Below are 26,535 nucleotides of genomic sequence, written 5' to 3'. Positions count from 1 at the left end.
CTAGCTTGCCTGAGTTAGAAGCCAAAGCTAGGCATGGGGGCATTGCAGTCCCCAAGCCCAGGGAGGAGCAGAAAGTTCACAGCCACAGAATGCCAGGCCCTTTTTTGGTCTCAGGGACAATAGCCTGTGAGCCAGCCACTGCCCCTCCGGGTACTTGGGAAGAGTGGGTGCTCCGTGGCCCTTGTCAGAGGCTCTGCAGCTCCCCGCGAGCCCAGCATGTCACTGATACATAGTCTATGAAGGTGACAGCCTTGTCTCCACTCTACATACTGTTGCCCCAACACAGGGTTACCGAGCAGCAGAATGTGGGATGCACTCATTTCTGAGACCATGTCATTTGCTGGGCACTCCATGCCAGGCTCTGGGGACCACAGGCAGCAAAGCCCAGATCTGGCTGCCAGGGGCCTGCAGTTTCAGGGAAGACAGTGGATTTGAACCCAGATCAGTGTGTGCTGGTAAATGTTTAACAACCCGCTCTCAGCTCAGGGGACATAAAAGCCCTTGTTTGTAGCATTTGCTCATTTCCCTGGGATTGCGGCCTCCACCACAGCTGACTGCAAGCTACCAGTGTGATCTCACTAAGCACAAAGCGGGAAGATCAGCCTTCACAAGCTGGTATGAGCAGACTCCAGGACCCCCACAGACCAGCTAGCTGCTCCAGCTCAGGTGTGCCAGGAGGAGAAGTCTGAGCATGGGGCGGGCCCCACTGCGATACCTAGGGATACAGCCCCGCCCACCAGGCTGGTGGTTGGCTGAAGCCGGCTTCCTGCCGGGTCTTATGGAGAGTCGTCCCTCTTCTTTCTCCATTCAGTGCATACTTATCCATTACCCGCTATATGCCAGCCTCTCTATTAGGGGGGCATCAGAGAACAAAACCAAGATCCCCACCCAAGCAGGGTAAGGGGGTCGAGCATGAGTGTTTGTGCAGGAGGAATAGTCCCCGGGCTTCTATTTCAAATAAGGTGGCTATTGAAAACACCATTGAAAAAGTGGTATTTGGGTAAAGACTTAGAAGAAGAGAGGGAAGTAGCCATATGGCTATTTGGGACGGTATTTTCAGACAGTACAAAGGCCCCAAGGCCTGTGCCTAGAATCCCAAGGAACAGCCAGAATCCCACAGGCCTTGGAGCGCTGTGATCCGGGAGAGGAAGACAGAGCCAGAGAGTGAAGGGGCCCAGGTCCCGTGCGGCTTTGATGTTTATTCTGTTCCTTTCTCCCCTCATTCATTCCTCCTCCCTGTCCATGTGGGCAAGATCTAGGGCAGCAGGTGTTCAACTTGAGGGCACAGGAAAACCACCTGAGGTCTTTGTCCAAATGCAAGTCCTGGGCCCTGGTCCAAGAGAGTCTGATTGGGTGGAGCTTGGGCATCTGCCTTTTTACCAGGAGACGGACCACTGACGAAGAGGGCTGAGATTGAAGTGGGAGCCAAGGATCCTAGCCCTCCCTGAAGATCCCCACATGCCGAGAGGTGGAAGCAGACAGTTGCTGTTGTCTCTTGAGCTCATATATTGACTATGCTGACACCTCATTTCCAACCCCCATGGCTGAACCACGGATCTTGGCCCCCGTTTACCTGTAGCCCACATACAGGGAGATCCCCCACCCCAGTGGTCCAGCCCAATTCACCAGGCTGGGGTTTTGCCTGGGAGGACTTGAGTCTAAAGCTGCAACCATTTAGAAAGTCTTCACCTGCCTGGCATTGTGCCCTGCCTGTTCCTCCCTTGGGGAACTCCCAAGACAGGATGGATTCCAGGACCCCCCCATCTGGCAGCAGGCCCCCCGGGTTTTGGGTACTCTGAGTCTTCTCTGGTCCACGGGCTTCACGGCTGAGCCCAGCCAACTGTGCCCACAGGTGCAAATACCCCTCATTGGGCCGGAGAACATCGTGGACGGAGACCAGACACTCATCCTGGGACTCATCTGGGTCATCATTCTGCGTTTCCAGATTTCCCACATCTCCCTGGACAGGGTATGTCCCAGCCCCCAACCGCCCAGCCCAGCCCTGGCCTCACCCCCAGCCCCTGGAGACAGAGCAGCTCCGCCTGACTGTTTAGGAACCCCACAACAGACCCTGGCATCCACACAATGAATACCCACTCTTCAACCACAGGCAAAGAATTGAGAATGTCAGAGAGATTGTAATATGCTGAAATGACAACTAGATTCACGGATTTCAGTCCTGATCTGGGACAAGCCATTCACAAGTGAGGGGTTAGGTGACTGCCCAGGGCCTGCCTTTCACCCCCATTGGTTGTTCCCTACTTGGCACGGAAACCCTCTAACGTCTATTATACCTCTAATGTACTTTTGGGAGAAATTAGACATGTGGAGGGAGTCCCAGCCCCAGAATTTTCCAAATCCCCAGTATCCTCAACACCAAAGAGAGGGTCCTCCATCCTCCTCTTGTTCTACCTCCTGTTTTCCCACAACTGAATGGGAAAGAGTAAAAACACAAAGTCCTTATGTTTATCAGTTTTCATAGTTTTATGGTTTCCAAAACCCCACCTAAAACTCAATTCCAAAACGTTATAAAAGCCAACCTAGAGAATGAGACCCTAATGAAAAGAAGCCCTAGATCTGGCTCAAATCCAGGAGGACCCTAGAAACCCATCATGTGACTGTGAGCCCCAAGACAGCAGGAGCTTTGCCTGGATATGTCCACAGAGTCTCGCACCTGTGCGATGAATGAAGGGATGGGTGAATTTCTAACTGGCCTCAAGCCCTTCCGTGTGGCTACACTCCCTTCCTCAGTCCCCTAAGCCAGTTCCAGGTGCCCTGGCTGCGCTTTCCCTTGGGAGCAGCAGGTGAGTCATCCCCTGACTGGTCACCCTGCGCCCCGACCTGCTCAGGCTCTGCTCCCTGCCAAACAGACGTAACCGGAGTAGGCTGCCCCCACTCCCTCCCATGCTCACCCTCAGACTCTCTCCTGGGTCGTGTCTGCCAGCCAAGCCCAGCTGCCTAGGGCATGAGCTCCGGGCCTCGAGGTTTCCCCCCTGCACTGCTGCCCACCCAAGCTCCCGGGCCCAAAGGGCGAAGGAGGAGAGGCAGCCTGCTCTGCTCTGACGTTTTGAGTTTATAGCCAGGAATTGGCGGAGGGGTGGAGCAAATGAGAGGAAGCAGGAGTTGGAAAGGAAAGAGGAGAGGGGCCTGGCAGGGGGCGGGGGTGAGGGAGGGAGTGGGTGGAAGGAGAGTCCCACTGAGGGCAGGACAGAGACTGGGAATAGAGGCTGGAGGAGGGGAGTAGAAGGGGGGGAGAGAAGCACTGGCGGTGGGGGGGGGGGGGAGCGGAGATAGCAGGGCAGGGGTGCCGGCAGGTGGAACCAAGAGTACCAGAATAAAGGAAACTCTCAGGAAGGGAATCACGGGGCCGGGGGGGGGGGGGGGGGGGGGGGGGGGGGTTCTCGCCCGTCAGAGGCGGGCTGTCAGCCACTCCCTGGCAGGCAAGCCCTGCCCTGTTGGTGGAGGGTTGCTGGGCAGCCTCTTCATGGCCCCTCTGCCTCTCCTTGTGTCAGCCCTAGAATGGAAATAGTAATGGTGCCCTGCTCCTGGGGCCGCGAGAGGCTGGAGAGCCACGGCCCTGTGCCCGGCTGGCAGACAGCCCCCGGGGACCAGGAGCCCGTCTACTAAATCCCAGCCTCAATTCCTCATTCCTCAATGTCCCCACCATGAGAAGGGCTGGAGAAACGGGAGCTCCCGCTGTTGTGGTCACCAGCTGTGACTCAAAGCCGGCTGCTCAGATGCGACAGCTTTCAGGCGTCCCACTTCTTTGGAAGGACGATCTTTCTCCCTCGGCCCCAGTCCCTGCCCACCACAAATGAAATCAGTAAATCAGGGGCTCTGAAGAGAGAGTGATCTGCACCTGCCTCCAGGTCGGGGGAGAGGATCACAACCCAGCCCAGCCCACCTCTCCCACGGCGGGTGGGTCCTGCAGCCTTCCCAGCCATCCCTGCATGGTGACCCACTGTCCCGCCCTGCCAGGAGGAGTTTGGGGCCAGCGCAGCCCTGCTGTCTGCCAAGGAAGCTCTGCTGGTCTGGTGCCAACGGAAAACAGCCAGCTACCCCAATGTCAACATCACCGACTTCTCCCGCAGCTGGAGTGACGGGCTCGGCTTCGGTGCCCTCATCCATGCACACAGGTGCGCCAGATGGAGAGCAGACCCGGTGCCCTCCCAGCCCCTGAGCCTCCCTCCTGTAGGGCTCCACCACCCAGCCGAACACCGAGAATGGGCTTGGGTCCTGAACCCGCCCATCTCCCACATCCCTCTGGCCCCTGCACCCGGGGCTCGGAAGTAGAGCAGGCTGACAGCCAAGGCCCTGCCCCTTCCCTAGGAAATCCCATGGAATTGGCCCCGTTTGCCTTGACTCCTGCTTTTCTCCACTTTGTGTCCCTGACTCTATTCTCAGTCCTCTTCCTGGCAAGTACCCGCCCCTTTGGAGTTTCTCCCCCTACCCAGAAGCCTGCCTCCTCCCCAGGGAAATTAACCCACCCCTCTCTATCGGAGCCCTATTCTTTCATTAGCAGCTCAGATTACCGACAGGGGAAACTAATGTGTGGTAAGGTGTGAACGGCCAACAGGAGCTGGTTGGCTTTTTTACCAAGTCCTTGAGGCCCAAGCAGTAAGCGGCTCTGGTGAAGAGCTACGCCTGTTCTCTGTCCAGGCCAGACCTGCTTGACTACTGCTCCCTGCGTCCCGAGCACCCACTGCACAACATTGACCTGGCTTTCCGCGTGGCTGAGCAGGAGCTGGGCATTGCTCAGCTGCTGGACCCCGAGGACGTGGCGGCCCCCCAGCCTGACGAGTGCTCCATCATGACCTATGTCTCCCTCTACTACCATCACTTCTCCCGCCTGCACCAGGAGCAGACGGTCCAGAGGAGACTTGCTAAGGTTGGTGACAAAGCGAAGGTGGCATTGAGGAGAGGCGGCGGGAGCATGGGCTCCGGAGTCAGACACACCTGGGTTTGAAGGCTGCCTCTGCCACTTCCTAACTGTGAGGCCTTGACCGTGTCCCCTAACTTTTCTGTGCTTCCTCCATCAAACGGAGCCGGTAACGCCTAGGGTAGCAGAAGGCTGCCGTGAGTTTTTGGGAATGTTGGGCACAGCGCCTAGCACGGGGCCTGGCACACAGGGAGAGCCAGGTGAGCTCCATCCCCTCCAGTCCCTCCCCCTCCCCCCTGCTCTTAGGCTGTTGAGCTCCTAATGGGATTGAAAGGCTCAGAAAGCCGAACTTTGTAAGGAGAGGCACAGAAGTGGCTCTGTTGGGCTCAGTCCCTGTTTTGGGGAGGCTCTCTTCCTCTCTGGGCACACTGGCAGATGCGGAGGCCTGGGAAGCTGTTTTTAGGGTAGACGTCTCAGCTGGGCATGGGGAAGATGATCGAGGCCAAGGGCTCTGAGCTGCTTTAGGGATGTGGGGGCCTCAGGGAAGGGAAAGACAGCTCAGAAAAAGAACAGTACCGCCTAGACGTGAGACCAAATGGAGTAAAATAAGATGGAGGAAGGCAGGATGGGTGCCCCACATTCCTGGGTCTAAGTGTGCAATGCAGGCCAACCCGCTTCTCTGGGGGCTGGGAGGACCCCCACTTTAGCGCAAGCTCAGCTGGGGGGAAGGAGCTACCACCCACCCGAGGAACGCCGGCAGTCACTCAGCAGCCAAAAGGGGAGTGCCTCCATTCCAAGGCCTGCTCCGAGGTGCTGCCCCATACCCTTCCCTTGCCGCCTCCAGATCCTGCGTCAGCTGCAGGAGACCAAGGAGCTGCAGACCCAGTACGAGCAGCTGGTGGCCGACCTGCTGTGCTGGATCGCAGAGAAGCGGGCGCAGCTGGAGGCGCGGGATTTCCCAGACTCCCTGGCTGCCACGCGCCGGCTGCTGGTGGCCTTTGCCCGCTTCCGCACCCAGGAGAAGCCGCCGCGGCTGCAGCAGCGAGGGGCCACAGAGGCCCTGCTCTTCCGGCTGCAGACTGCGCTTCGGGCCCAGAACCGCAAGCCCTTTCTGCCTCACGAGGGCCTGGGCCCTGCAGAGCTGTCCCAGTGCTGGGCAGGCCTGGAGCGGGCAGAGGCCTCCCGGAGCCAGGCCCTGCTGCAGAGGATCCTACATCTGGAGCGGTTGGAAGCCCTGGTCCAGCGCTTCCAGCACAAGGCAGCCCTCAGGGAGAGCTTTCTGACAGACACAGAGTGCATGCTGGACCAGGCTGCAGCCGCAGCCCCGCCAACCAGCCTGGCCACAGTGGAGGCGGCTGCCCAGAGGCTGGGCATGCTGGAGGCCAGCATCCTGCCCCAAGAGGGGCGCTTCCAGGTCCTGGCCGAGATCGCAGACATCCTCCAGCAGGAGCAGCACCATGGCTGGGCAGATGTGGCCTGCAGGTGAGCCCAGGACATGGAAACCATCCTCAAAACAGGCTAAGGTCCCCCTATCATACCCTTATCTTTCCGTGTGCCCATTCCTGGCCATAGAGGTGTGATCTATAGGTTCAGGGCTCCCTTGAAAAAGATCTAACTCCCCCCGATGCCTGAACTTCCAGCATCGGTAATTGACCCCTTTTGGTAAAGCACCTCCCTTTCTAGATACCTCTTATTAATTCACACACTAAACAAACATTTATTGAGTGTCTACTATATCCCAAGCACTGTGCTAGGTTCTGGGGATTTAGTAGTGAAGAGGACAAACAACAATCCCTCCCCCCACAGAGCTTACATGTGATGAAGGAAAACAAAGTACATATAATAGTATGTGAGATCGTGATAAAAAATAGTAATAAAGTACAGGGGATTATGAGGTGCCAAGATGGGGAGAGGGAGTTAGATTGGCTGGTCAGAGGAGGTTCACTTTTGAGCAAAGACCAGAAAGGAGTGAGGGGCCAGCTGTACAGATGTGGGGACAGACTCTCCCAGGGAGAGGGAGTGGCTAGTGCAGTGCGCCAAGGTGGGCACATGCCTGGCATGTGTGGAAAATAGCACGGAGGCCAATGTTGACCGAAGGAACCAGTAGTAGCTGAGGTCAGGGAAGGACGGGCAAAGGGTGGAGGCAGACAGCATGCTGGGACCTGTAGGGCACAGTGAAGACAAGAATGACTCAGGCAGATGCGGAATGAGTTGTGGGAGAGCTTGAGCAGAGGAGTGGCACAATCTAACTCCTCTTCTCCAATGATCACTCTGGAGGCCACGTCGGGGACAGACAGAAGGGGCAGAAGCAGAGAGACCACGTATAAGGCTATGCAATAATCTAGGCCAGAGAGAAGTAACGGAAGCGATGACAAATGGTGGGATTCTGGATATATTTTGAATCCAAGAGGATTTACAGACAGATCAGATGCAGGGTGTGAGAAAGTGAGTTCTCCAGATTTTAGCGCAGGCACCTAGAAGGTTGGAGTTGCTATCGATCATCTGAGATGGGGACTGGAAAGAAGGCGTGGGGGCCCTGTAAACCTGAACCTTACAGGCCCTCCTTCTGGATTCTCTGTGTCTAAGAAGCAAGAACACGATGCTCCAAGCCCCCAGCCACCAGGCTCAGGCTCCTCCCTGCCCACCAAGCCCCCCCACTGGCTGTAGACCCCACGGTAGCTTCCCCACCGCAGCCCAGTAAAGACCACCCCAATTCTCATGTCCTCTAGGCAACTGGAGATCACTGGGCGCTGGGAGCGACTCCTTGAGCGTCTCCAAGGGCAGAAGAAGCAGACGGCAGACCTGCAGGCTGTGTTGAGCTTGCTGCAGGAGGTGGAGAGTGCCTCCAACCAGCTCAAGGAGCTCCAGGTGGGCCCCGCACCAGCAGACAGCGCCCCCCCCAGGCCAACACAGCAGGTGCACTAGCATGGGGTACTCGTGGGGCCCCAGCGCTCTGGGGCTGCAGCAATCACTTGTCCACCCCTGGCCAGGTGCTGGCCAGCTCCACAGCCTGGGGGCAGCAGTTGGCAGAGACAGTGCAGCTGCTGCAGAAGCACGACCTGCTGGAGGCCCAGGTCTCAGCCCTCGGAGCCCATGTGCACCATCTTGCCCTCCAGACCGCGGAGCTGGACTCCTCCCAGGGCACTAGTGTGGAGGTGCTGCAGGCCAAGGCCCAGGCGCTGGCCCAGCTCCACTGGAGCCTGGTGTCCCTCGTCAGGGACCGGTAAGAGCTCACCCCCCCTCTTCTACCTTCTCCAGGATTTTCGTGTAACCCAGTGTACCTCCTGCCCAGGTTAAAAATACTGCTGACTTGGCAACTTCCTCCACATTGACCCTCACCCCCAAGTCTTCTGAGCCCCCTGTTGAGTCATCCAGAACAAGAAAACTGTCTCAGGGGAAGTGTCTGAGCCTGGTGGGGAGGCAGCTCCCCAGTCCCTTCGGGGCCCCTTGCCTTCCCTCAGGCGGGCCTTGCTGGAGCAGAGCATGCAGCAGGCAGAGTTCCTGCACAACTGTGGGGAGGAGGAAGCCTGGCTGAGGGAGCGCAGGCAGCTGGTGCAGGAGGAGTCCGTGGGCCGGGACCTCAGCCAGATCAGAGCGGCCCTGCGGAAGCACAAGGTACCTGCCGCCCTCTGCTCTGCCAGTCCCCACCTTGCCGCCACGCTTTCTTCCCTTCCCTTCGCCCAGCTCCTGACTCTGCACCTCGCCAGGCCCTGGAAGCCGAGCTGCGCCACCACCAGGCTGTGTGCGCTAATCTTGTGCGGAGGGGATGCGACCTGGGGGCCCGCGGGCCCCCCACGCGGCCAGATCCCCGCGAGAGGGCCGAGGCGCTGCAGGGCGCCTGGCAGAGTCTCCGGGCCCGGGCAGCCAGGCGGGGAGCGCGGCTGCAGGCGGCTCTGCTTGTCCAGCAGGTAGTGGGGCGGCGGGCGGCGGGCGGCCGGGCAGGCGCGCGGGGTCGCCGGGTGCTCAGCTTGCCCTCCTCCCCGCAGTACCTAGCGGACGCGGCGGACGCGGCCTCGTGGCTGCGAGAGCAGCGGTCGGCGCTGGCGAGCGCTCCGTGCGGGCGGGACGAGGCGGCCGCCGAGGCCTTGCTGCTGCGCCACCGGCGGCTGGAGCGCACGCTGCACGCCTTCGGGGCCGAGCTGCGGCAGCTGGACGAGCAGGCGCGGGCGGCCGCAGCCCAGGTGTCCCTCACGGTGCGTGCGGCCCGGCAAGGCCCCAGAACTACGGGCCTCCAGCTCCAAGTGCACGCGTCGTCTCCGCGCTGCCCCTGTTTCCCGTGACCGCAGGGAAGGTGGAGATGGGAGGGCTTTTGTGGCCTCTGACCTGGGAATCCTGGCTTTCCGCTGGGCTGGGGGCACCCATCCTCAGCAACATCCCGCCTCCTGCCCAGTCCAGCGCGGGGCATCCTGTCTGCCCACGCCTATGGAGGTCATCCAGTATAGTTTGGCTTTGCTTGTTTCGCCCGCCAGTTTCCAGGCATTAACCAGGCATTCCTTCTGGAACGCCCTCTTCTCTTTTACCAGCCCAGCGACAACCGCTGGCCCCTCCCTGCCAAGCCTTCTGTGCTTAGGGGGAGCCCCCAGTGGACATGCTGCCCTCTGTCCTGTCACTACAGGTGGTGTCTGCCCTGAGCTCTCCAAAGGAAGGCCTGAGGCACATGGGGACCTGGAGTGAGGTCTCCTGCCACTCTGCCCCCCTGGGCACCCAGAAGATGGCCCCCTCGGCTGAGCCTGACGCTAATTTTGACCCTAACACCATACTCCACACACAGGACTGCCTGAGCCAGGACTATGAGGGCCTGCGGGCCTTGGCAAAGGTAACGCTCTTGTTCAAGACGGTCAGGGAGCCCCTGCTCTGTACGGGACCCTGAGCTGTGAGCCCAGGGACCGAGCACTTACTGGACGTGCACGCCGGCCACAAGGAGTTTACGTCATGGCAGGGAGGATGAGAAGTCAGTAGATGGCTGTGGGTGTGCTGGGAGCCCAGGTCAGGCTGGGAGCTGGGGAGGGCATCTCTGAGGAAAGGACACTTTGGCTGAGACTGGAACGAGGAGAGGCTAAGAGCAGGTAAAGCCGGGCGGGGCAGGGGGGCAGGGGAGATGGGGAGACCATGCCCTAGGCAGGACCTATGCCAAGGCAGGAAGGAAGCCCTGGAGGAGTAAAGACCAGAGTGCCTGGAGCCCCAAATTGAAGCTGGGAGTGGTAGGCTGCAGGGGGAGAGCCTGGAGGGGAGGTGGACCCGGCTAGGCAGAGCCAGTTCCCACAGAAGTATGGCTGCATCTGAGAGCCAAGGGCTAGATCAAAAGAGCACATTCTGCCCGGAGGGGTGACGGGACCGCTCTGAGGGCCCTATGGGGAAGCTGACCCTCACGCCAACCCCTGGGCCGGCCTCTCCTCAGCACCACAGGGCGCGGCTGGAGGAGGCAGTGGCCCTGTGTGGCTTCTATGGCTTCTGTGGGGAGCTGCAGTCCTGGCTGGAGCACCAGACAGCCCTGCTCCGAACGCTGCAGCCCCAGGCCCACAACTTGGAGGTCACACAGCTCACATTTGAGGTACCGCCCCCGTGGAGCCGAGGTGGGGGTCTCAGCTGCTCGGCCCCACTGCCCCTCCTTATTCCCTGCCCTTCTCCCTCCCTGCCTCTCCATTATTTGCGCCTGTGCCTGACCTGGCCATGTTCACTCTAGTCCTGTCTGGGAAGGAGGAGCAGGGGGTCTGGCCTTGAATTTTTCTTTTTTTTTATTGAAGTATAACTGATGTATGACGTGGTATCAGTTTCAGGTATGCAACATGAGGATAGGATATTTGTATGTATTGTGAAGTGATCACCACAGTAAGTCTAGTGAACATCAACATATAACATGTCATTAACATAACGACCCAATACATGTGTACATTTTACAGTAAGTCTAGTTAACATCCATCACCACACATAGTTACGGAATTTTTTTCTTGGGATGAGAACTTTCAAGATGTGCGCTCTCAGCAACTTTCAAATGTGCAACACAATATGATTAACTGTAGTTCCCATCCCTATATATTCCATCCCTATGACTTATTTATTTTATAGCTAGGAGTTGGCACTTTTTGACCCCCGTTACCCATTGCACCCACCCCCAATTCCTTACCTCTGACAGCTACCAGTCTGTCCTCTGTATCTATCTTGTTTTGTTTTGTGTTTTTAAGTCCCCCACTGAAGAAAGATCATACAGTGTTTATCTGACTTATTTCACGCAGCGTAATGCCCTCACGGTCCATCCCATTGTCCCAAATGGCAAGATTTCATTCTTTTTTATAGTATGAAAGAAATATTTAATTCTCTTGGATGTGGTGGGTATATATACCACATTTTCTTTTTCCATCCATCAGTGGACATTTGGGTTGCTTCCATATCTTGGTTATTGTCCATAGTGCTGCTACAAACATGGGGGTGCAGATTATCTTTTCAAGTTAGTGTTTTCATTTTCTTTGGCTAAACACCTAGAAGTGGAATTGCTGGACCATGTGGTAGTTATATTTCGCATTTTTTGAGGAACCTCCATATTCTTTTCCATAGTTGCTGCACCATTTGACATTCCCACCAACGGTGCACAATGGTTTCCTTTTCTCCAAGTTCTCGCCAACACTTTTTCCTAGTCTTTTTGAGAACAGCCATTCTAACAGGTGTGAGGTGATCTCTGGTTGTGGTTTTCATTTGCATCTTCCTGAAGGTTAGTGGTGTTGAACATCTTTGAATGTATCTGTTGGCCATCTGTATGTCATCTTTGGAAAAATGTGTATTCAGGTCCTCTGCCTATTTTTCAATCAGATTATTTGCTTTTGGTGTTGAGCATTTTGAATTTATTATTGTTTCTGGTGTAAGGTAGGGGTCCAGGTTCATATTTTGCATGTGGCTGTCCAGTTTTCCCAGCACTATTGAAGAGACTATCCTTTCCCCATTTTATATCCTTGGCTCCTTTGTCATAAATTAATTGACCGTATGTGCATGGTTTATTTCTGGGCTCTCTATTCTCTTCCACTGATCTATATGTCTGTTTTTATGCCAAGACCACACTGTTTTGATTACTATAAGTAATTACTATAGTTTATTATAGTAAACTATATAGTTTGAAATCAGGGAGCGTGATGCCTCTGACTTTGTTCTTTCTCAAGACTGCCATTCCTCTTCCAAGTCTTTTGTGTTTCCATACAAATTTTAGGATTGTTCTATTTCTGTGAAAAATGCTACTGGAATTCTGATAGGGATTATATTGAATTTGTAGGTTGCTTTGAGTAGTTTGGACATTTTAATAATATTCTCCCAATCCATGAGCATGCTATATCTTCCCATTTATTTATGGGTTTTTTTCCAGTTTCTTTCATCAGTGTCTTCTAGGTTTCAGTGTGTAGGTTTTTCATCTCTCCTGTTAAATTTATTCCTAGGTATTTTATTCTTTTTAATGCAATTGTAAATGAGATTTTTTTTTAATTTCTCTTTCTGATAGTTCATTATTAGTGTACAGAAATGCAAAATATTCCTGTAGATTGATTTTGTGCCCTGCAACTTTGCTGAATTCATTTATTTGTTGTAACAATTTGTTGGTGGGGTCTTTAGGGTTTCTGTATATAATACGCTGTCATCTGCAAATCGTGACAGTTTTACTTCTTTCTAATTTGGATACCTGGCTTTGAACTTTTAAAGGACCCTCCCAGCCCTTTAAGGACAGAGATCCCAGTCCTTCGAGAGGGATGCAACTCAAACACTTATGCAGCAGAGCATGTCTTGAGGTCATTTGTAGTGTTGAGGGCAGTATGGGAAGAGAAGAAGCTCCCTCAAGGCCTGGGTCTTCCTTTCCCCAGAACTTCCTCACTGCTCTGGCTGTGGGAAGGGGCTGCTGGGCTGAGGTCAGCAGCAATGCGGAGCAGCTGAAGCAGAGATATCCTGAAGATACCCCCAAAATCCAGCAACAGCAGGAGGAACTGAACCGGAGGTAAGAATGAGGGAGTGCAGGACGGGCTGAATGCAGTTCCCAGGACTGCGTGCCCGCTTACCCACCTCCCCAGATGCCAGGAGGAAACACTGGGCGTGTCAGAGACAGGAGAGGGTGTGGGGATGGCCAGCCTGGTAGCAGCTATTTTGTGAGGCCCTGGCCAAGGCCCTAGGATGGTTGGGGACGTCCCCGTGCTGGAGACATCCCTGCTCCCTCTGCTCAGGTGGGGGCAGCTGGAAGCCCTGAAGAAAGAGAAGGAAACGCAGCTGGTGCGCACCACAGGTGTGTGCGGTTTTCTGCACGAGTGTGGATCCACACAGGTCCAACTGCAAGACCTGATCCTCCAGCTGGAAACCCTAGAGCTGGGGCAGTCAGAGGACAGCCACTGCGCCCTGCAGCTGGCCCAGCAGAAGATGCTAACGCTGGAGAGCAGCGTCCAGTACCTGCAAAGGGCGGCCATGAAGTACAGCCTGGGTTTGGCACGGTGACGGGGCCCTGGGAGGCAGGGGAGGACTGAGAGCAGGGTTGTGGAATGAGGATGGGCCAGAAGTTGGAGGATGGGCAGGATGTGCTGTCTGAAGGGCAGGGGCGCAGGTGGGGGAAGAGCATGAGGAAATGTTCCAGGGAAAGGGCGAGCCACACAGGCCTGCTGCCCCTAGGGGAGGGGGAGAGGGGAGTGCAGAGTCGCCACCCCTTCCCCTGGGGGATCCAAGCCTGGACCCCAGGCCCTGGGGCAGGGCACTGACGAGGCGGTGGACCCCATCTCCCAGAGCAGAGGAGTCGGACCCCACAGAGAGCCGGTCCCTGCAAGAACAGGTGGAGCCGCTGCAAGGACTGCTGGAGCGAGGACAGCAGCATATGGCCCAACAGGCCAGGGCCCGGGCCGAAGCGCGGGCACGGCGGAGCTTCCTGCGGGAGAGTCAGCATCTGCTGCTGTGGGCGGAAGGTGTCTGGGCTCAGCTGCGCAGCGAGGAGAAGGTGGTGGGTGTGGCCTCGGATGTGGCCTCGGCCCAGCGGCTGCTGATGGAGCACAGAGACCTGCTGGAGGAGATCCAGCTGCGGCAGGAGAGGTCAGGATGGGAGGGCAGACAGGGTGGGCTTCGGGCTGGCTAAGGCCTGCGGGGACAGGCCACCAGAGAGGGAGAGGCAGGAAGCAGGGTGTCACCCGGGGTAGTAGCCCAGGCTAGTGTCCAGCAGGTTTTAAGGAGACGGATGTAACCAAGAACTGGTCAGGCATCCTGCATATTTCAGGGTGGGGGGTTGGGATGCAGGGCAGAATCTGAGCTTCCTGGAAGGTTCTGTCAAGTGCAGGCTTGGCCATATTCCATCCAGGTGAGCCTGATGGATTGCTTTTAGTCAGGGCAGCCTAGCCTCCCAAGGCATTCCAGATAATGCAGACCCCACAGGCTCCTGGAGTCAGATGGCTCCTCCTCAGTATGGCTGGACCTCTCGTCCTGCAGGGATGACGGCACAGGTCTGTCAGGCAGGCAGGGTCACCACGCACAGTCCACAGGCTGTGCCCACATAGGGGAGCCCGAAGGTAGCCAAGTGGGCACTCAATCCATCCCATCCTCTGCCTCCGGACTCTACTAATGGTTCAGGGCTGCCTCACCTCAGAGGAAGTGGAGCCTTTTCTAATCCACACAAAGGTGTCACCTGTCCCCAAGCCGTGTGCCCGTGCACTCAACTGGCTGAGAGTCGCCCTTTCTAATGCTCATGAGCATACGGTGGCATGGATGCGGTTTGAGGAACCCTTCTCCTTGCCTTGGCATAGCCAGTAGAATGGTGGCCTGGAACAAGGGTGTGACATGGCAGGGAGCAGGGCCACTACTGAGACCTAAGGAGTATGCTAGGCCGTTACGTTCTGCGCATCACCTGGTGTGCCAGGGCACAGCTGTTCCAGGGAACGAGTGAACCATTGGGGCTACCATCCTCAGACACCCCCCCTGCCAGTTCCCCCTCTATCACAGCTCTGAAATGAATGATCAAGGGAGAGGGGAGGAAGGGGGAGGAGGGGAGCCGACGGGGTTTGACCTTCTGCCTGTCATCCTGGACAGGCTGCAGCAGCTGGAGGCCCAGGGCCAGGCCATTTCAGCCTTGGACTCCCCAGACTCCCAAGAGGTGGCCCGTGCTCTGAGGCTCCTGAACCAGCAAGGCCGGGGCCTGCAGGCCACCTGGGAGCAGCGACAGCAGCGGCTGCAGGAGGGACTGGAACTGCAGAAATTTGGCAGAGACGTAGATGGTTTTGCTGCCACCTGTGCCAGCCACACGGCCTTCCTGCAGCAGGACAAGCTTGGGGTAGGGGGCCAGGGATACGGGGCTACAGGGCTGCTTCCCCATCACTGGGGGAAGCTTTGAAGTTGGGGGGGGTGGGCCTGGTGGCCCTGGGGCCTGCGATGGGCAAGATGGTGCTGACCCCATCGTCCCAAGCATGACCCCAGGTCTCTGCACCCCCAGGATGATGTAGGGGAGGCCCAGGGCCTGCTACAGCAGCACCAGGAGTTTGGGTGGCTCCTGGGTGTCCTTGGCCGTCGAGCAGAGGCTCTGCGGGCACGTGGCGAGAAGCTGGCCCCGAGCCAACACCCTGCTGCGCACAAGTGAGTCAAGGCCCGCATGCGCAGCACCTGTTATGTTTCTTTCCGGGCCGGCAAGGCCTGCGTCCTGGAGGCTGGGAGGAGGTGTGGGGAGGAGGGCGGCAGCAGGGCTCACCCTGGGCTGCGGTGGGCCTTGGGCGGAGTGGAGCCCCCCCGCCGAGCCCTCCCCCTCTCTATCTGGCCTCCAGGGTCCGAGAGCAGCTGCAGAGCATCCAGGTACAGTGGACCAGGGTCCAGGAGAGGAGTGAGCAGAGGAGGAGGCAGCTGCTGGCTTCCCTCCAGCTCCAGGTGAGGCCAGCCCAGGTGCACGAGGCCTCCACCGGAGGAATGCCTAGGAGTCCACGGCTGCGCTAACACTTGTGCGCTATGCAGAAGAGCCTTTTATAGTTTGCAAAGCACTTTCCCACATGTTCTGTCATTGACCCTCATGGCCCCTCTTGTGAGACCCGCATTATGGCTCTGATGTTTCCAGATGAGGAGAACAGGCTGAGGCCACACTGTTCGAAGGCAGCACTGGACCCAAAGTCCTGATAAACCCCCTTGCCCTCCCTCGTCTGCCGACTCCCCTTGCCCGTCATTTCTGGCCACAGTCTAGACTCATGCGTGCGCCAAGGGCACCCGCTGCAGACCTGGGCTCTGTGACATATTTGTACAGTCCCCACAGGGGCTCAGAGCTGGGCCAGTCTACAGGCCTCCTGTAGCATAAGCCTGTTAGGAGAGAAATGGCGGTACATGATCTGAGGTGGGCTGAGTAGTGGAAACTGACCGAGTGCTCCTGTTCTCTGGGCACAGGGCACCAAGGGGCCCAGGCCGTCCCTCCCCGGGCCTCCTCCTACCGTGAGGGGAAACCTTTCCCTCCCTGTCTCAGCTTCCCTGCCCCCACTGGCGAGCAGTAACCCAGGCCCCACCTGGCACAGTGGATCCTGCACTTTCCCATGGGGGTCCATGAGACCCCTCTTTCTAGAGGTCCATGCATCAGCCCTCACCCCTGGTCATGAGACCCATTCTCTCCTGGTTCTTGGGCAGAAATGGAAGCAGGATGTGGCGGAGCTGGTGCTGTGGATAGAGGAGAAGGGGCTGAGGGCAGCGGATGAGCCTTCCTGGGAGCCCAGCAACATCCTGCAGCAACTCAAGCGGCACAAAGCAGCTGAGCGCGAGCTGCTGGCCACCCATGGGCACGTGGAGGGCCTGCAGCAGGTGGGGGTGCCAGACAGGGGTGCAGGGCCTTTTCCTCCTCAAATACCTAGCCCAGATGGATGGCCTCTTTTCATGGAACAAATTCACCGAAGGAAGACTCATTCTCAGTTACGGCGGAATTAGGATCCCCCAGATTCCTCCCCCACTCAGCTGGGTACCCCTCTGTCTTGGTGCCCAAACCAGCCCAGGACGCCTCCATCGTCTCTTCCTCCCACGCCACCCCCAGCTGTCAGGGCAGCTCCGGTGCTACCACCTGCACCTGAACAATGAGGGCTCACCCTGCTCGACTCGGGAGCATCAGCGGAAAGCCCGCCCACCTCTGCCCACAGATTTAGGGCTGCAGGAAATGCTTGAGCCCTTGCAGCCTGGAGAATGCAACCTGTAGCCAACTACCTGCACCTCCCCGCCGCCGCACCCCGCCCCCCCGCCTCTGCCACCTGGGTCCCGCCTGCTGTGGCCCCTCATGGTACCAGCAACTCAACAAAATTCCCTCGGTCTTTGTGTCCACTGCAGGTGGGGAGACAGCTGTTGAGCGACAGGCCCCGTGCCCAGGAAGATGTGCAGACCAGCCTCCAGTGCCTGAGTAGCAAGTGGGAAGAGTTGAAGCACAAGTTGGCCGAGCAGGGGGACCGGCTCCAGCAGGCTAGACAGCTCCTGGGGCTGCTGCAGGTCTGCAGAAGAGGGGCAGGGCACGGGAGGGAGACTGAGGCTGTGCTGGGCCAGGCTGGGGCGTGGGGGAACAAGCAGGACGGCAAGGGGGTGGGGAGGAGTCTGGGCTATTCTGCTAGCTCTGGAGTAGCCCTGGGAAGTGCTGCAGTCTTTAGAGGCCTCTAGCTTATGGCAAGCGGAGCCTGGCTTTGCCAATTTGTCTCCTGTGTGCCCAGGGTGCAGTCAGCACAACCAGAATCCCTGTGGAGGAAGAAGCATGAGGGACGGGAGTGTTCATGAGGCTCGGGGTGGGGGTGGGGGTGGGAGGTGGACGACGGGGGGTCAGGGGTCCCGAGCAGGTCCTCGGGGAATCTGGTAAGCTGCAGGCGGTGTGGTCTTGGAGTCCGAGAACTTGCGAGCCTATGCTACAGAGCCTAACGCGGAGCCCTGCACTCTCCCCAGGCTGCCAAGGAGAAGATGGAGCAGCTGGAGGGAGCCCTGCAGAGCGCAGAAACAGGGCAGGACCTGGGCTCGAGCCGGGGGCTCCAGAAGCGGCACGGCCGACTGGGAAGCGAGAACCAGGCCCTGGCTGGCGAGGTGGCTGTCCTTGTGTGCCAGGCCCGCCAGGGGCTCACTTCCCAGACCATCGTGGGAGAGATCCAGAAGTACCTACAGAGGTACCCACCAGCTTGCTCCATCTTCACCCCACTCTGTGCCACCCCCCACCATGTGAACACGAGGACGGTTTCACCCCGTGAGCCCAGCAGTGGCATCTACAGGACTTGAGGTTGCCCAAATCTCCTTCCCTTACAAGGAGGGTCATTCCTGGGATAGGAAGGCCGGAGACCCCAACTGGGCATCCTCAGTACCCTGCAGTCTGAAGTCAAACAGGTCATCTGGGCGAAGGGTTGGGCCCTGGGCCCTCCCCAGCTGCCTCCCCACAGTCAGATGAGACTTTCCCCCATCCTCTGCTTCGTTCCTCATGGGTCCCTGGCTGGGCTGTGGAAAGCCCTGAGGGCCTTGCCCCCCACCCCATTCCCACTGTCCGCCATCTCTTCTGCCTCCACCCAGGTTCGAGTCCCTGCAGGGACATCTGGCTGCCCGGCGCCTACAGCTGCAGGCCTCAGTGGGGCTGTATCAGTTCTACCAACTAAGCAACCTGGAGCTCGCTTGGGTGGCTGAGCACATGCCCAGTGCCAGCTCCGCCCCATGCACCAATGGTGCCCAGAGCCTTCGCCGCAAGCACGAGGTAGTGGCCCCCTTTTCCCTCCAGGATCCTTGACCTCCCATTCCTAGACCTTAGAATATCACCAATCAGGGTGTCCCGATTTCCAAGTCTATGCCCCCAGTTATTCCCTGCCCAGGAGTTTTGCCCCGATGGAGCCCAGAGCCACATCCACGGCTCTGTTCCAGGCCCCCTGTGACTAAGGGAACCCCAGAGGTGACAGCCTCTCATCCTGTTCTGTGGCAGGAGCTCTGGGCGGAGGTGAAAGCCCACCAGGGACAGGTGCAGCAGGTTCTGGGTTCCGGACAAAGCCTCGCAGCCTCGGGGCACCCCCAAACCCCGCGCATCCTGGAGCAGTGCCAGAAGCTGGAGGGCCGCTGGGCAGAGCTGGAGCAGACGTGTGAGGCGCAGGCCCAGTGCCTGCAGCAGGCTGTCGCTCTCCAGCAGGTAGGAAGTGCAGAGCATCTGGGATCACGCTGTGAGTGGGGTCTACAGGAGCTGGGCCTCTCAGGGGGCACATCAGTTGTGAGAACCCTGGCCCAGGAGCTGGCTAGTCCCCGATAGGCACAGAATCCTCTCTGGGCGGGCTGTGGGAGAGCCTAGCATGATGTCCCCGAGGGGTGGTGGAGGGTCCCATCTGACATCATCAGGGTGAGCTGGCCTCATTCCTGGCAGTGTGTGCTGGCTGCGTCGGAGCTGGAGGACTGGGTGAAGGAGAAGCAGCCCCTGGTGAGCAGTCAGGACTGTGGTGAAGACGAGGCAGCCACCATCAGGCTCATTGGGAAGCACCAGGTACCATGTCCCGGGCAGCTTCCACACGGTCTGCACTGGGGTGACGATGAGCCACGGAGAGGGCTGTCACACTCGCAGAGGGCACATCCTCCTTCCTAGAGGCACAGAGCCCTGCTGTTTCTTCCTGAAGATATGGCCAGCTCGTTTCCTGCCAGCCCACCAAGTCCGGCAAGGCCCCCTGCCCACCCCCAGTGCTCCCCTTCTTCAGAGACAGCCCTTTGAAGAATTCCTGCCCCCTTCTTGGACCGGTTTACGCTGACCAGCTTACCCCCCTGCAGCCCCGGGATTTCTCTGCTTTCTTCCTCTCTTGCCCCAGCACCTTCTCCCTTCTTGGGGTCACCTGTTCTAACCCTCCCCACACACTTGGAATGTCATCCTTTGAGTTAACCCAGTGCCCTCCTGAAACCTACCTTCCCCAGCAAGCATCCCCCTGGTTAAAGGGAGGGAGGCCTGGAGCACCCTCCTCCTTCCTGGACTCGGACTCTCAGGACCCCACCAGCCCTGGTTCCGGCTGGCACTGTAGCGTCCTCTTGCCTGGACATGGGTTTCTCAGCCATTCCTACAGGGTGTGCCTAGAGCCATGCCCTTGTGGCGCTTCGGTGTCCCAGACATCCTGGGCAACTCCGTTGACCCCGGCTGTCGCTGTCTATTGTTGGGATCTAGTACAGTGCCTCCCATGCCCTCCCCCTCTTGGCCTCACTTACCCTCCCGTGCTAAATAATGAGCCCTCTGAGGGCGCTCCTATGTCCTCACTTTTATGGAACAGTAGGAACTCCATCAGTATCGGGGAGGTGGGTGATGGGTACATGGCTGGAGAGATGGGTTGGGGATGAATGGTGGGTAGGTGGGTAGATGGATGGGTCTGAGGATCCATGGCTGGATGGATGGGTGGGTAGATGAAGGAGCCACCCAGTCTGCGCCTGGCCTGCATGCATGTGTTCTGGCAGGCCCTGCAGCAGGAACTGGCTCTCTATTGGAGCTCCCTGGAGAAGCTTGACCAGAGGGCGCAAAAGCTCGCTGGCCCCGGGGCCACTGAGCCACTGGCCGCGGTCCGGGAGAGGCTCCGGGAGCAGCTGCAAGCGCTGCAGGAGTGGGCAGCCACACGGTAAGGGCCACTGCACCCGCTCTCGGTATAGGGGGGCCTAGCCACGGTTGACTGTTCCCATACTGTGACCCTGAGTTGGAAGGAAACCATGGCCCCAGGCCCACAGAGATGTGTCAGAGGAGTCCTTGCTGGGTGTCACCTCCTTCCATCAAGTCCACAACAAGGCCCGCTGGGCAGGAGCTCAGCCCCCAGCTCTCGTTTCTTCCCTGCATATGCACCCACTGCCCTGCACTGGCCCTCTTGGTTTTACTTCTCCCCGAATCCAGAGCCACAGGCTTGCGCAGAGACCACGAATAAGCTCCTTCGGGTTCCCCCCCCCCCGTCCGCTGGGCCAGCTGTCCCCAGGAGAGTGTGCAGGTGGGGACCATGGGCTGTCCTCCCAGGGGCCGGGAGCTGGAGGGGACTCTGAAGCTGCATGAGTTCATGGGGGAGGCCGAGGAGCTGCGGAGCTGGCTGGCTAGCCAGAAGCCGGTGCCCGGGCCAGCGGAGAGCCTCGGAGAAGACCATGCACACATCCTGGTGAGAAGGGCTGGGGCTGGGAGGACACCCTCCAGTGGAAGGCTGGGGGCAGCAGGCCGGCCTGCAGGGCTGTGGGAATCGGGAGCACTGGCGAGGACAGGCCTTCTGAGGAGGTGTGCAGGCACGTGGCTGTCCCACCTGTCATTGCCCAGATGGTCAGGAGGCGCCTGCAGCCTCACCAGCGAGGGGGCCGCTCCATCACCCACTCCCCTCTTCTCCTCAGCACCTCCGCACCAAGTTTGCAAGGTTTCAGCACCACGTGGAGCTGGGCGGCCGGCGGGTGGCAGCCTGCCTGACGCTGGTAGAGAACCTGCTGGAGCTCGGGCACAGGGCCGCCCCCGATGCCCGGCAGAGGCAGCAGGACCTGCAGTGAGTGTCCAGTGGGCTAGGCTGGGGGTGCAGGTTTGGGGGAGCAAGCGGTGCAGGCAGCTCCTGGGTGTTAAGAGAGGGTAGGCTGCTCTGAGGGCCACACTGGCTCTGCCTGCCCGCAAGGATTCTAGAGAGGGCGCGGGTCCCAGGGAGGCTGAGCCAGGCCCTGGTGACCGTGGCCTAGAAGGGAGGCAGAGCTGGGTGTGCAGGTCAGGGAGTCCTGCCCGGACCCCCAGGGACAGTTTTCCAAACCCCTGGCTCCCGGGACTCAGGGAAGGAACTGCCTAGCTGCCACCCAGCTGGCGTGGGTCCCTCCCGGCCCCAAGCCCAGCCTGCAGGCTCTGAGGCCAGGCCTGACTTGTCCATGACCCCTGGCATGGAGCCTGGCCTGATGGAAGCCCTAGAAGCTCCGTGAGAGTTGGCTGAGTACCTGAGGAATGGAGAAAAGATGTGACTTCTGCCCTTGAACATTCATAATCTGATTGACATTTGAGACTGGAATACACGAGACGGAAGAAGGACCACAAAGCATAGAAATCAGGGGCTGAGCATGATAGCGGCAAAGGACTGAGTTCATGGTGAAGCTGGAAAGGCTCCAGGCAGACCCCGAGGCAGGAAAGGCAGTTCAGAAGGGGAGCTTTGGGCCAGGCCTGGACGCAGCCCAGAGCGGAGGAGGGCTGACAAGACTAGCCAAGGGTGGAATGAGATGCTGCACCAATGGCTCCCCTCCCGTTGGTCTTCCACATTCCCCGGGGACAGGGCTGCCTGGTCAGAGCTGTGGGAGCTGACCCAGGCCCAAGGCCACCTGCTCCAAGACGCCGAGGTCACCCTCAGAGTACACAGAGATCTGTTGGAAGCCCTCATGCAGGTCCAGGTACGAGTCCGAGGGGAGGAAGGGGGTTCTTTCTAGGAGTGGATCCACCCCCGGTTTGGTGCCCCACCCTCTATTGCTGACGGCCTTGGCCATCTCCTCTCCTCAGGAGAAAGCCACAAGCCTCCCCAGTGAGGTGGCCCCAGACCTGCATGGGCTGGAGGCCCAGCTGAGGAGACACGAGGAGCTGGAGCATGAGCTCGTGGGCACTGGGCGGCAGGTGAGCTGGTCTGGCTGCCTCTCCCACCCGGGCCCCTACAGGCCCCCTCAGGCCTGTCCATCTCTTCCTCGGGGTTTCCCACACTCCCGCAGGGCCTCTAACTGGGCCTACTGTGCATGGCGGGGCATGGCTCGAGGGGGGTTCTGTGGGATGGGCAGGCCCTTCAGCCTCTAGGAGGACATGACCCTTCCCTCCCTATACTCCACCTGCCCCCAGCTGCAGGAACTGCTAGAGGCTGCGAGCGCAGTACAGAAGCTGGGGCCGGGGCCCCAGGCCCGTGCCGTGCGGCAGAGGCAGCAGACTCTGGTGCAGGCCTGGGAGGCCCTGAAGCTACGCTCGGTGCAGCGCAGGACCCAGCTGGAGCGGGCATGCCTCCTGGCCCGTTTCCACAGAGCGGTGGGGGCTACTTCCTCTTGGGCGTGTGCGTGTGCGTGTTACCATGTATGTGCGCCTACTACTGAGGCCCTCCTGCTCTGGAGGGAAACCCAGTGTGGACATGAGTTAGAGGAATGTGGGTACGTCTGGATGTCTGTCTGGCCAGTCAGAGCACTGAGCACGTGGGCTTGAGTTGAGGGATCCTCCTCAGCTACTTTCTAGTAGCATGAGCTTGAGCAAGGCACGGAGCCTTAGTTGTCACCCTCTGTTTGTGAGTACCTCCTTCATACACACTGTGCTATTGACCTTGCTTCACCTCTGTAATGAGGTGTTTGGACAAGGATCAGAGGCCCCTCCAGCTCGAACACTGTGAACACAAATCAGAAGACAGTTTGTAAGTATTAAAGTAGAAATCCCGAGGACAAGGTGAGCAGTGAGGTGTCATAGTGTCCGGGAAGCCTTACGTGAGGCAAACAAGGCCTTGGCCCTTGAAGAGCAGGTGAGCTGGGAAGACATGGAAGGGAGGAGAAGAAGCTTCTAAGCAGGAGGGGCACCAAAAGCAAAAGGTGAGGAGTCTCGGTGAGGGTGACGAGGCCGGCAAATGTGGACATTTAGTGGACCTGGAAGGATTAGTTTGGATGACAGAGGAACCCAGTGACAGAAGGTCCCGTGAGCCCCAGCGGAGGCTCTGACCTGGGACAGCTACTCGGCTGTGCGAGCGGACGTGGGCAGGCTGTAGTTGGGCCTCAGAACCTGGCTCTCTGCCGCCCAGCCCAGCCCTCACCCAGCTCTCTCCCTCCGTCTCCTGGGGACCCAGGTGCAGGACTACACCTCCTGGGTGGCCGCCGTGGGGCAGGAGCTGCAGGGAGAGGAGAACTCCCAGGAGCCCGGCAGTGGCCTTCCAATGCTGCTCAGCGCCCACCGGCAGCTTCGGGCAGAGCTGGAGGCCCGGGAGGAGCTGCACCAGACGGCCTCCCAGCTGGGCCAGCAGGCGCTTCTGGCTGTAGGGACACCCAGCAAGGAGGTGGGCCCCTTTTTCCGGTACCCACCCCCAGCCTGCCCTGACCTCGTCTGAGCCCGATCACCCCACGCCCTGCCCCGCTGCGCCCCACTGGCCTCTCGTCAGGGGCTTCCCTCAGGATCGGCTTCCATCTTGTCCATGCGGCTCTTGCCAGTGCGGGCTCCCCACATGCCCATCCCCAGGTCCAGGACGGGCTGCGAGCCCTACAGGATGAGCGGGACCAGGTGTTCCAGGCCTGGGAGCAGAAGGAAGAGAAACTGCAGGCCATGCACCGGGAGCAGCTCTTCCTCAGAAAGTGTGGCCACCTGGACCAGATCCTCACAGCCCAGGAGGCAGGAGTTCTCCTCTCCCAGGAGCACAATTCATGCTCCCCGTGCTCCCCCTTTTCCCTTTCTCCTCTCCCCCCTGCTCTCTTCCTAGCTTCCTGGAACTCCAGCTTTTTCCCCGATGGGAGGCTGGGCCCTGCCTCAGCGCCTATGGCTGCAAATGGGGGTGGGGAGGCCCAGCTGTGTGGACAGTCCCTGATGGCCTCTTTGACTTCTCCGTGGGCTGATCCAGGTCTCCCTGAAAACCGGTGCCCTGGGGAACTCAGTGGAAGAGGTAGAGCAGTTGATCCGCAAACACGAAACTTTCCAGAAAGTTCTGACTGCCCAAGATGAGAAAGTAAGAGGCTCAGAGGGAACTGGGCATGCTCAGAAATTGGGGCGGGGGGGGAGAGGGCAGAGTCTAGAAACTTTGGAGAGTTCTGAATAGGGGACATAGAGTGCTTGGTGACCCACAGGTAATGTTGATGTACGGGGACAGCCTATGGGAATAGGGTGCCTAGTTGGGGCTGACTGAGCAGAGTGAGATGTATGGCTCAAGAAGAGAGCCACACTATGGGGATACCAGAGCCATTTGGCTCCACAAGACATGGTCATGGGGGAGCTGTGGGTTTGGTTCTGGCTTGCTGGGAGGACCAGCCCGCCCTGGGCCATGGCAGGCTGAGGGAAGGGCTTCCCTATGGGCCAGCCTCCCAGCGTGGGAGAAGAGTAGACTGAGCCCCCAACCCTCCCCCGCAGGAGGCAGCTCTGTGTGAGCAGGCGAAGACACTTGGGGGCCCCAACGTGCAGGATCGGCTCCGCACAGTGCTAGTGCATCGGGCTCGAGTGAAGGACCTGGCAGAGAGCTGGGGACAAGCCTTGCACGCCTCTCTGCTGATGACTGGCTTCACCAGGGCCGTGACCCAGGTCAGAGGGCCACCCCCAACCCTGTGCCTTCCGCTTGGGCCACATTTTATAGTGCACAGATGACCTTCACCTTCACAGGCTCCTTCAGGTCTCACCACATCCCTGTGATGAGGACACTGAAGTCTGGAAGGTTCAATGGCTTTCCCAGAGGCCTTGCTGGGACCCAGAACATTTGATTCAAAGACACTGTGAGCAGAGACCTTGTTGCTTCCTGAGCCTGTGAAGGCTAGGCCAGAGAGAGGCAGGGAGGCAGAGGGAGGGAGCCAAGTATCTAGGCCTGGGAGCAGGCCAGCCTCCCCTCCAGAGGCCCTGCCCAGCCCTTCCCTGTGGCTGGGGGCCGGCTGGGCTAGAAGCACTGGATTGCATCTACCCGGCACTGCCTCGTCCAGCCCTGGGGGCCAGCAGTCCACTCCCTGGGCACAGCTGAGAGTGAGCGTGTGGGACATCTCTGTGGACTGAAGCAGCACCGGCATCATGGGATTCATGTCCCCACCCCCACCAGGCCCAGGACTGGATCGAGGAGCGAATCCAGCAGCTGAAAGAGCCAATCCCTCCTGGGGACCTGAAAGATAAGTTGAGGCTCTTGGGAAAACACCAGGCCTTCGAGGCTGAGGTCCAGGCCCACGAGAAGTTCATAACCTCTGTCACCAAGGTAACAGCCAGGCCCTCGGCCCCAGTCCTATCCCAAAGTGTGGGCTCTTGGGTGGCCAAGGGGAAAGGTCTCAGGCAGGGAGCTGGACGACAGGCAAGATCTCCGGGTGTCCTATCTCCCAGGAGGGCGAGGCTCTCCTGGCTCAGAGCCACCCTCGGGCAGGAGAGGTCTCCCGGAGGCTGCAGGTGCTGCAGGAACACTGGCGGAAGCTGAGGCAGGCGGTGGCTCTCCAGGGCCAGGACCTGGAGGACAGATGGAACTTCCTGGAGTTTCTGCGGAGAGCTGACCTTGCAGATGCCTGGATCCAGGAAAGGGTGAGAGGCAGCCAGGCCGGGGCAGAGCTGGGGTGGGGCTGCCGGGCTGAGAGATGGGGGCAAGGACGGGCCTGCAGCTCCCCAGCTCCCTGACAGGCGGGAGCCCCAGCAGGAAGTTCCGAAAGCCTCCCCCTGCCCCAACACCGCTCTGGGGCCTGGATGCCCTGGTGCTGGGGCTCAGAGCACTGCCCCCAGACCCTCACCCCTCGGCCTCCACAGGAGGCGATGGTGAACCTGGGCGACCTGGGCCAGGACCTTGAGCACTGTCTGCAGCTCCGCAGGCGGCTCCGCAAGCTCCCAGGAGTCTGGGCCCGGGTAAGGGGGCCCTGTGGGGGAGAGGTCAGTCACCATGTCCCCACGGGGGACATACTGCTCAGAGTAGTGACCCAGCATGGGTCAGGGGAGGGCTCCAGCCACAGCTCCGTGCTTACTATCTGCATGTGCTCAGGCAGGCCCCCTCATCTCACCAAGCCGTACTTTCTCCATCTTTAAAATGGGGTTAACGCCTGCCTCTTAGGTAAGGGAGCAGGGACGTGAGGTGGTGGCTACACGAGTTTAT

At 59.0% G+C, this 26,535-nt stretch overlaps 1 protein-coding gene across 1 annotated transcript in view; it reads left to right on the top strand.

The window, feature by feature from the left end:
• SPTBN5 (spectrin beta, non-erythrocytic 5) overlaps nt 1-26,535 on the top strand; it is a 45,299-nt gene that overhangs the window by 1,361 nt on the left and 17,403 nt on the right. The window contains exons 3-38 of the mRNA XM_027572844.2: nt 1,853-1,969; nt 3,979-4,136; nt 4,660-4,888; nt 5,724-6,361; nt 7,609-7,747; nt 7,870-8,102; nt 8,341-8,494; nt 8,587-8,787; nt 8,866-9,072; nt 9,495-9,695; nt 10,278-10,430; nt 12,715-12,845; nt 13,069-13,308; nt 13,616-13,915; nt 14,903-15,143; nt 15,303-15,442; nt 15,628-15,727; nt 16,466-16,636; nt 17,150-17,305; nt 17,747-17,961; nt 18,356-18,533; nt 18,756-18,956; nt 19,185-19,301; nt 20,249-20,406; nt 20,790-20,925; nt 21,149-21,294; nt 22,054-22,168; nt 22,275-22,385; nt 22,602-22,781; nt 23,578-23,784; nt 23,964-24,113; nt 24,340-24,444; nt 24,843-25,010; nt 25,513-25,662; nt 25,785-25,976; nt 26,196-26,291. Coding sequence (XP_027428645.2) covers nt 1,853-1,969; nt 3,979-4,136; nt 4,660-4,888; nt 5,724-6,361; nt 7,609-7,747; nt 7,870-8,102; nt 8,341-8,494; nt 8,587-8,787; nt 8,866-9,072; nt 9,495-9,695; nt 10,278-10,430; nt 12,715-12,845; nt 13,069-13,308; nt 13,616-13,915; nt 14,903-15,143; nt 15,303-15,442; nt 15,628-15,727; nt 16,466-16,636; nt 17,150-17,305; nt 17,747-17,961; nt 18,356-18,533; nt 18,756-18,956; nt 19,185-19,301; nt 20,249-20,406; nt 20,790-20,925; nt 21,149-21,294; nt 22,054-22,168; nt 22,275-22,385; nt 22,602-22,781; nt 23,578-23,784; nt 23,964-24,113; nt 24,340-24,444; nt 24,843-25,010; nt 25,513-25,662; nt 25,785-25,976; nt 26,196-26,291 — 6,534 coding nt within the window. The remainder of the gene's footprint in view (nt 1-1,852; nt 1,970-3,978; nt 4,137-4,659; nt 4,889-5,723; nt 6,362-7,608; nt 7,748-7,869; nt 8,103-8,340; nt 8,495-8,586; nt 8,788-8,865; nt 9,073-9,494; nt 9,696-10,277; nt 10,431-12,714; nt 12,846-13,068; nt 13,309-13,615; nt 13,916-14,902; nt 15,144-15,302; nt 15,443-15,627; nt 15,728-16,465; nt 16,637-17,149; nt 17,306-17,746; nt 17,962-18,355; nt 18,534-18,755; nt 18,957-19,184; nt 19,302-20,248; nt 20,407-20,789; nt 20,926-21,148; nt 21,295-22,053; nt 22,169-22,274; nt 22,386-22,601; nt 22,782-23,577; nt 23,785-23,963; nt 24,114-24,339; nt 24,445-24,842; nt 25,011-25,512; nt 25,663-25,784; nt 25,977-26,195; nt 26,292-26,535) is intronic.

Source organism: Zalophus californianus, chromosome 6 (genome assembly GCF_009762305.2).
Source record: "Zalophus californianus isolate mZalCal1 chromosome 6, mZalCal1.pri.v2, whole genome shotgun sequence".
NCBI lineage: Eukaryota > Metazoa > Chordata > Mammalia > Carnivora > Otariidae > Zalophus > Zalophus californianus.
This window is presented reverse-complemented; position numbering and strand designations above follow the sequence as displayed.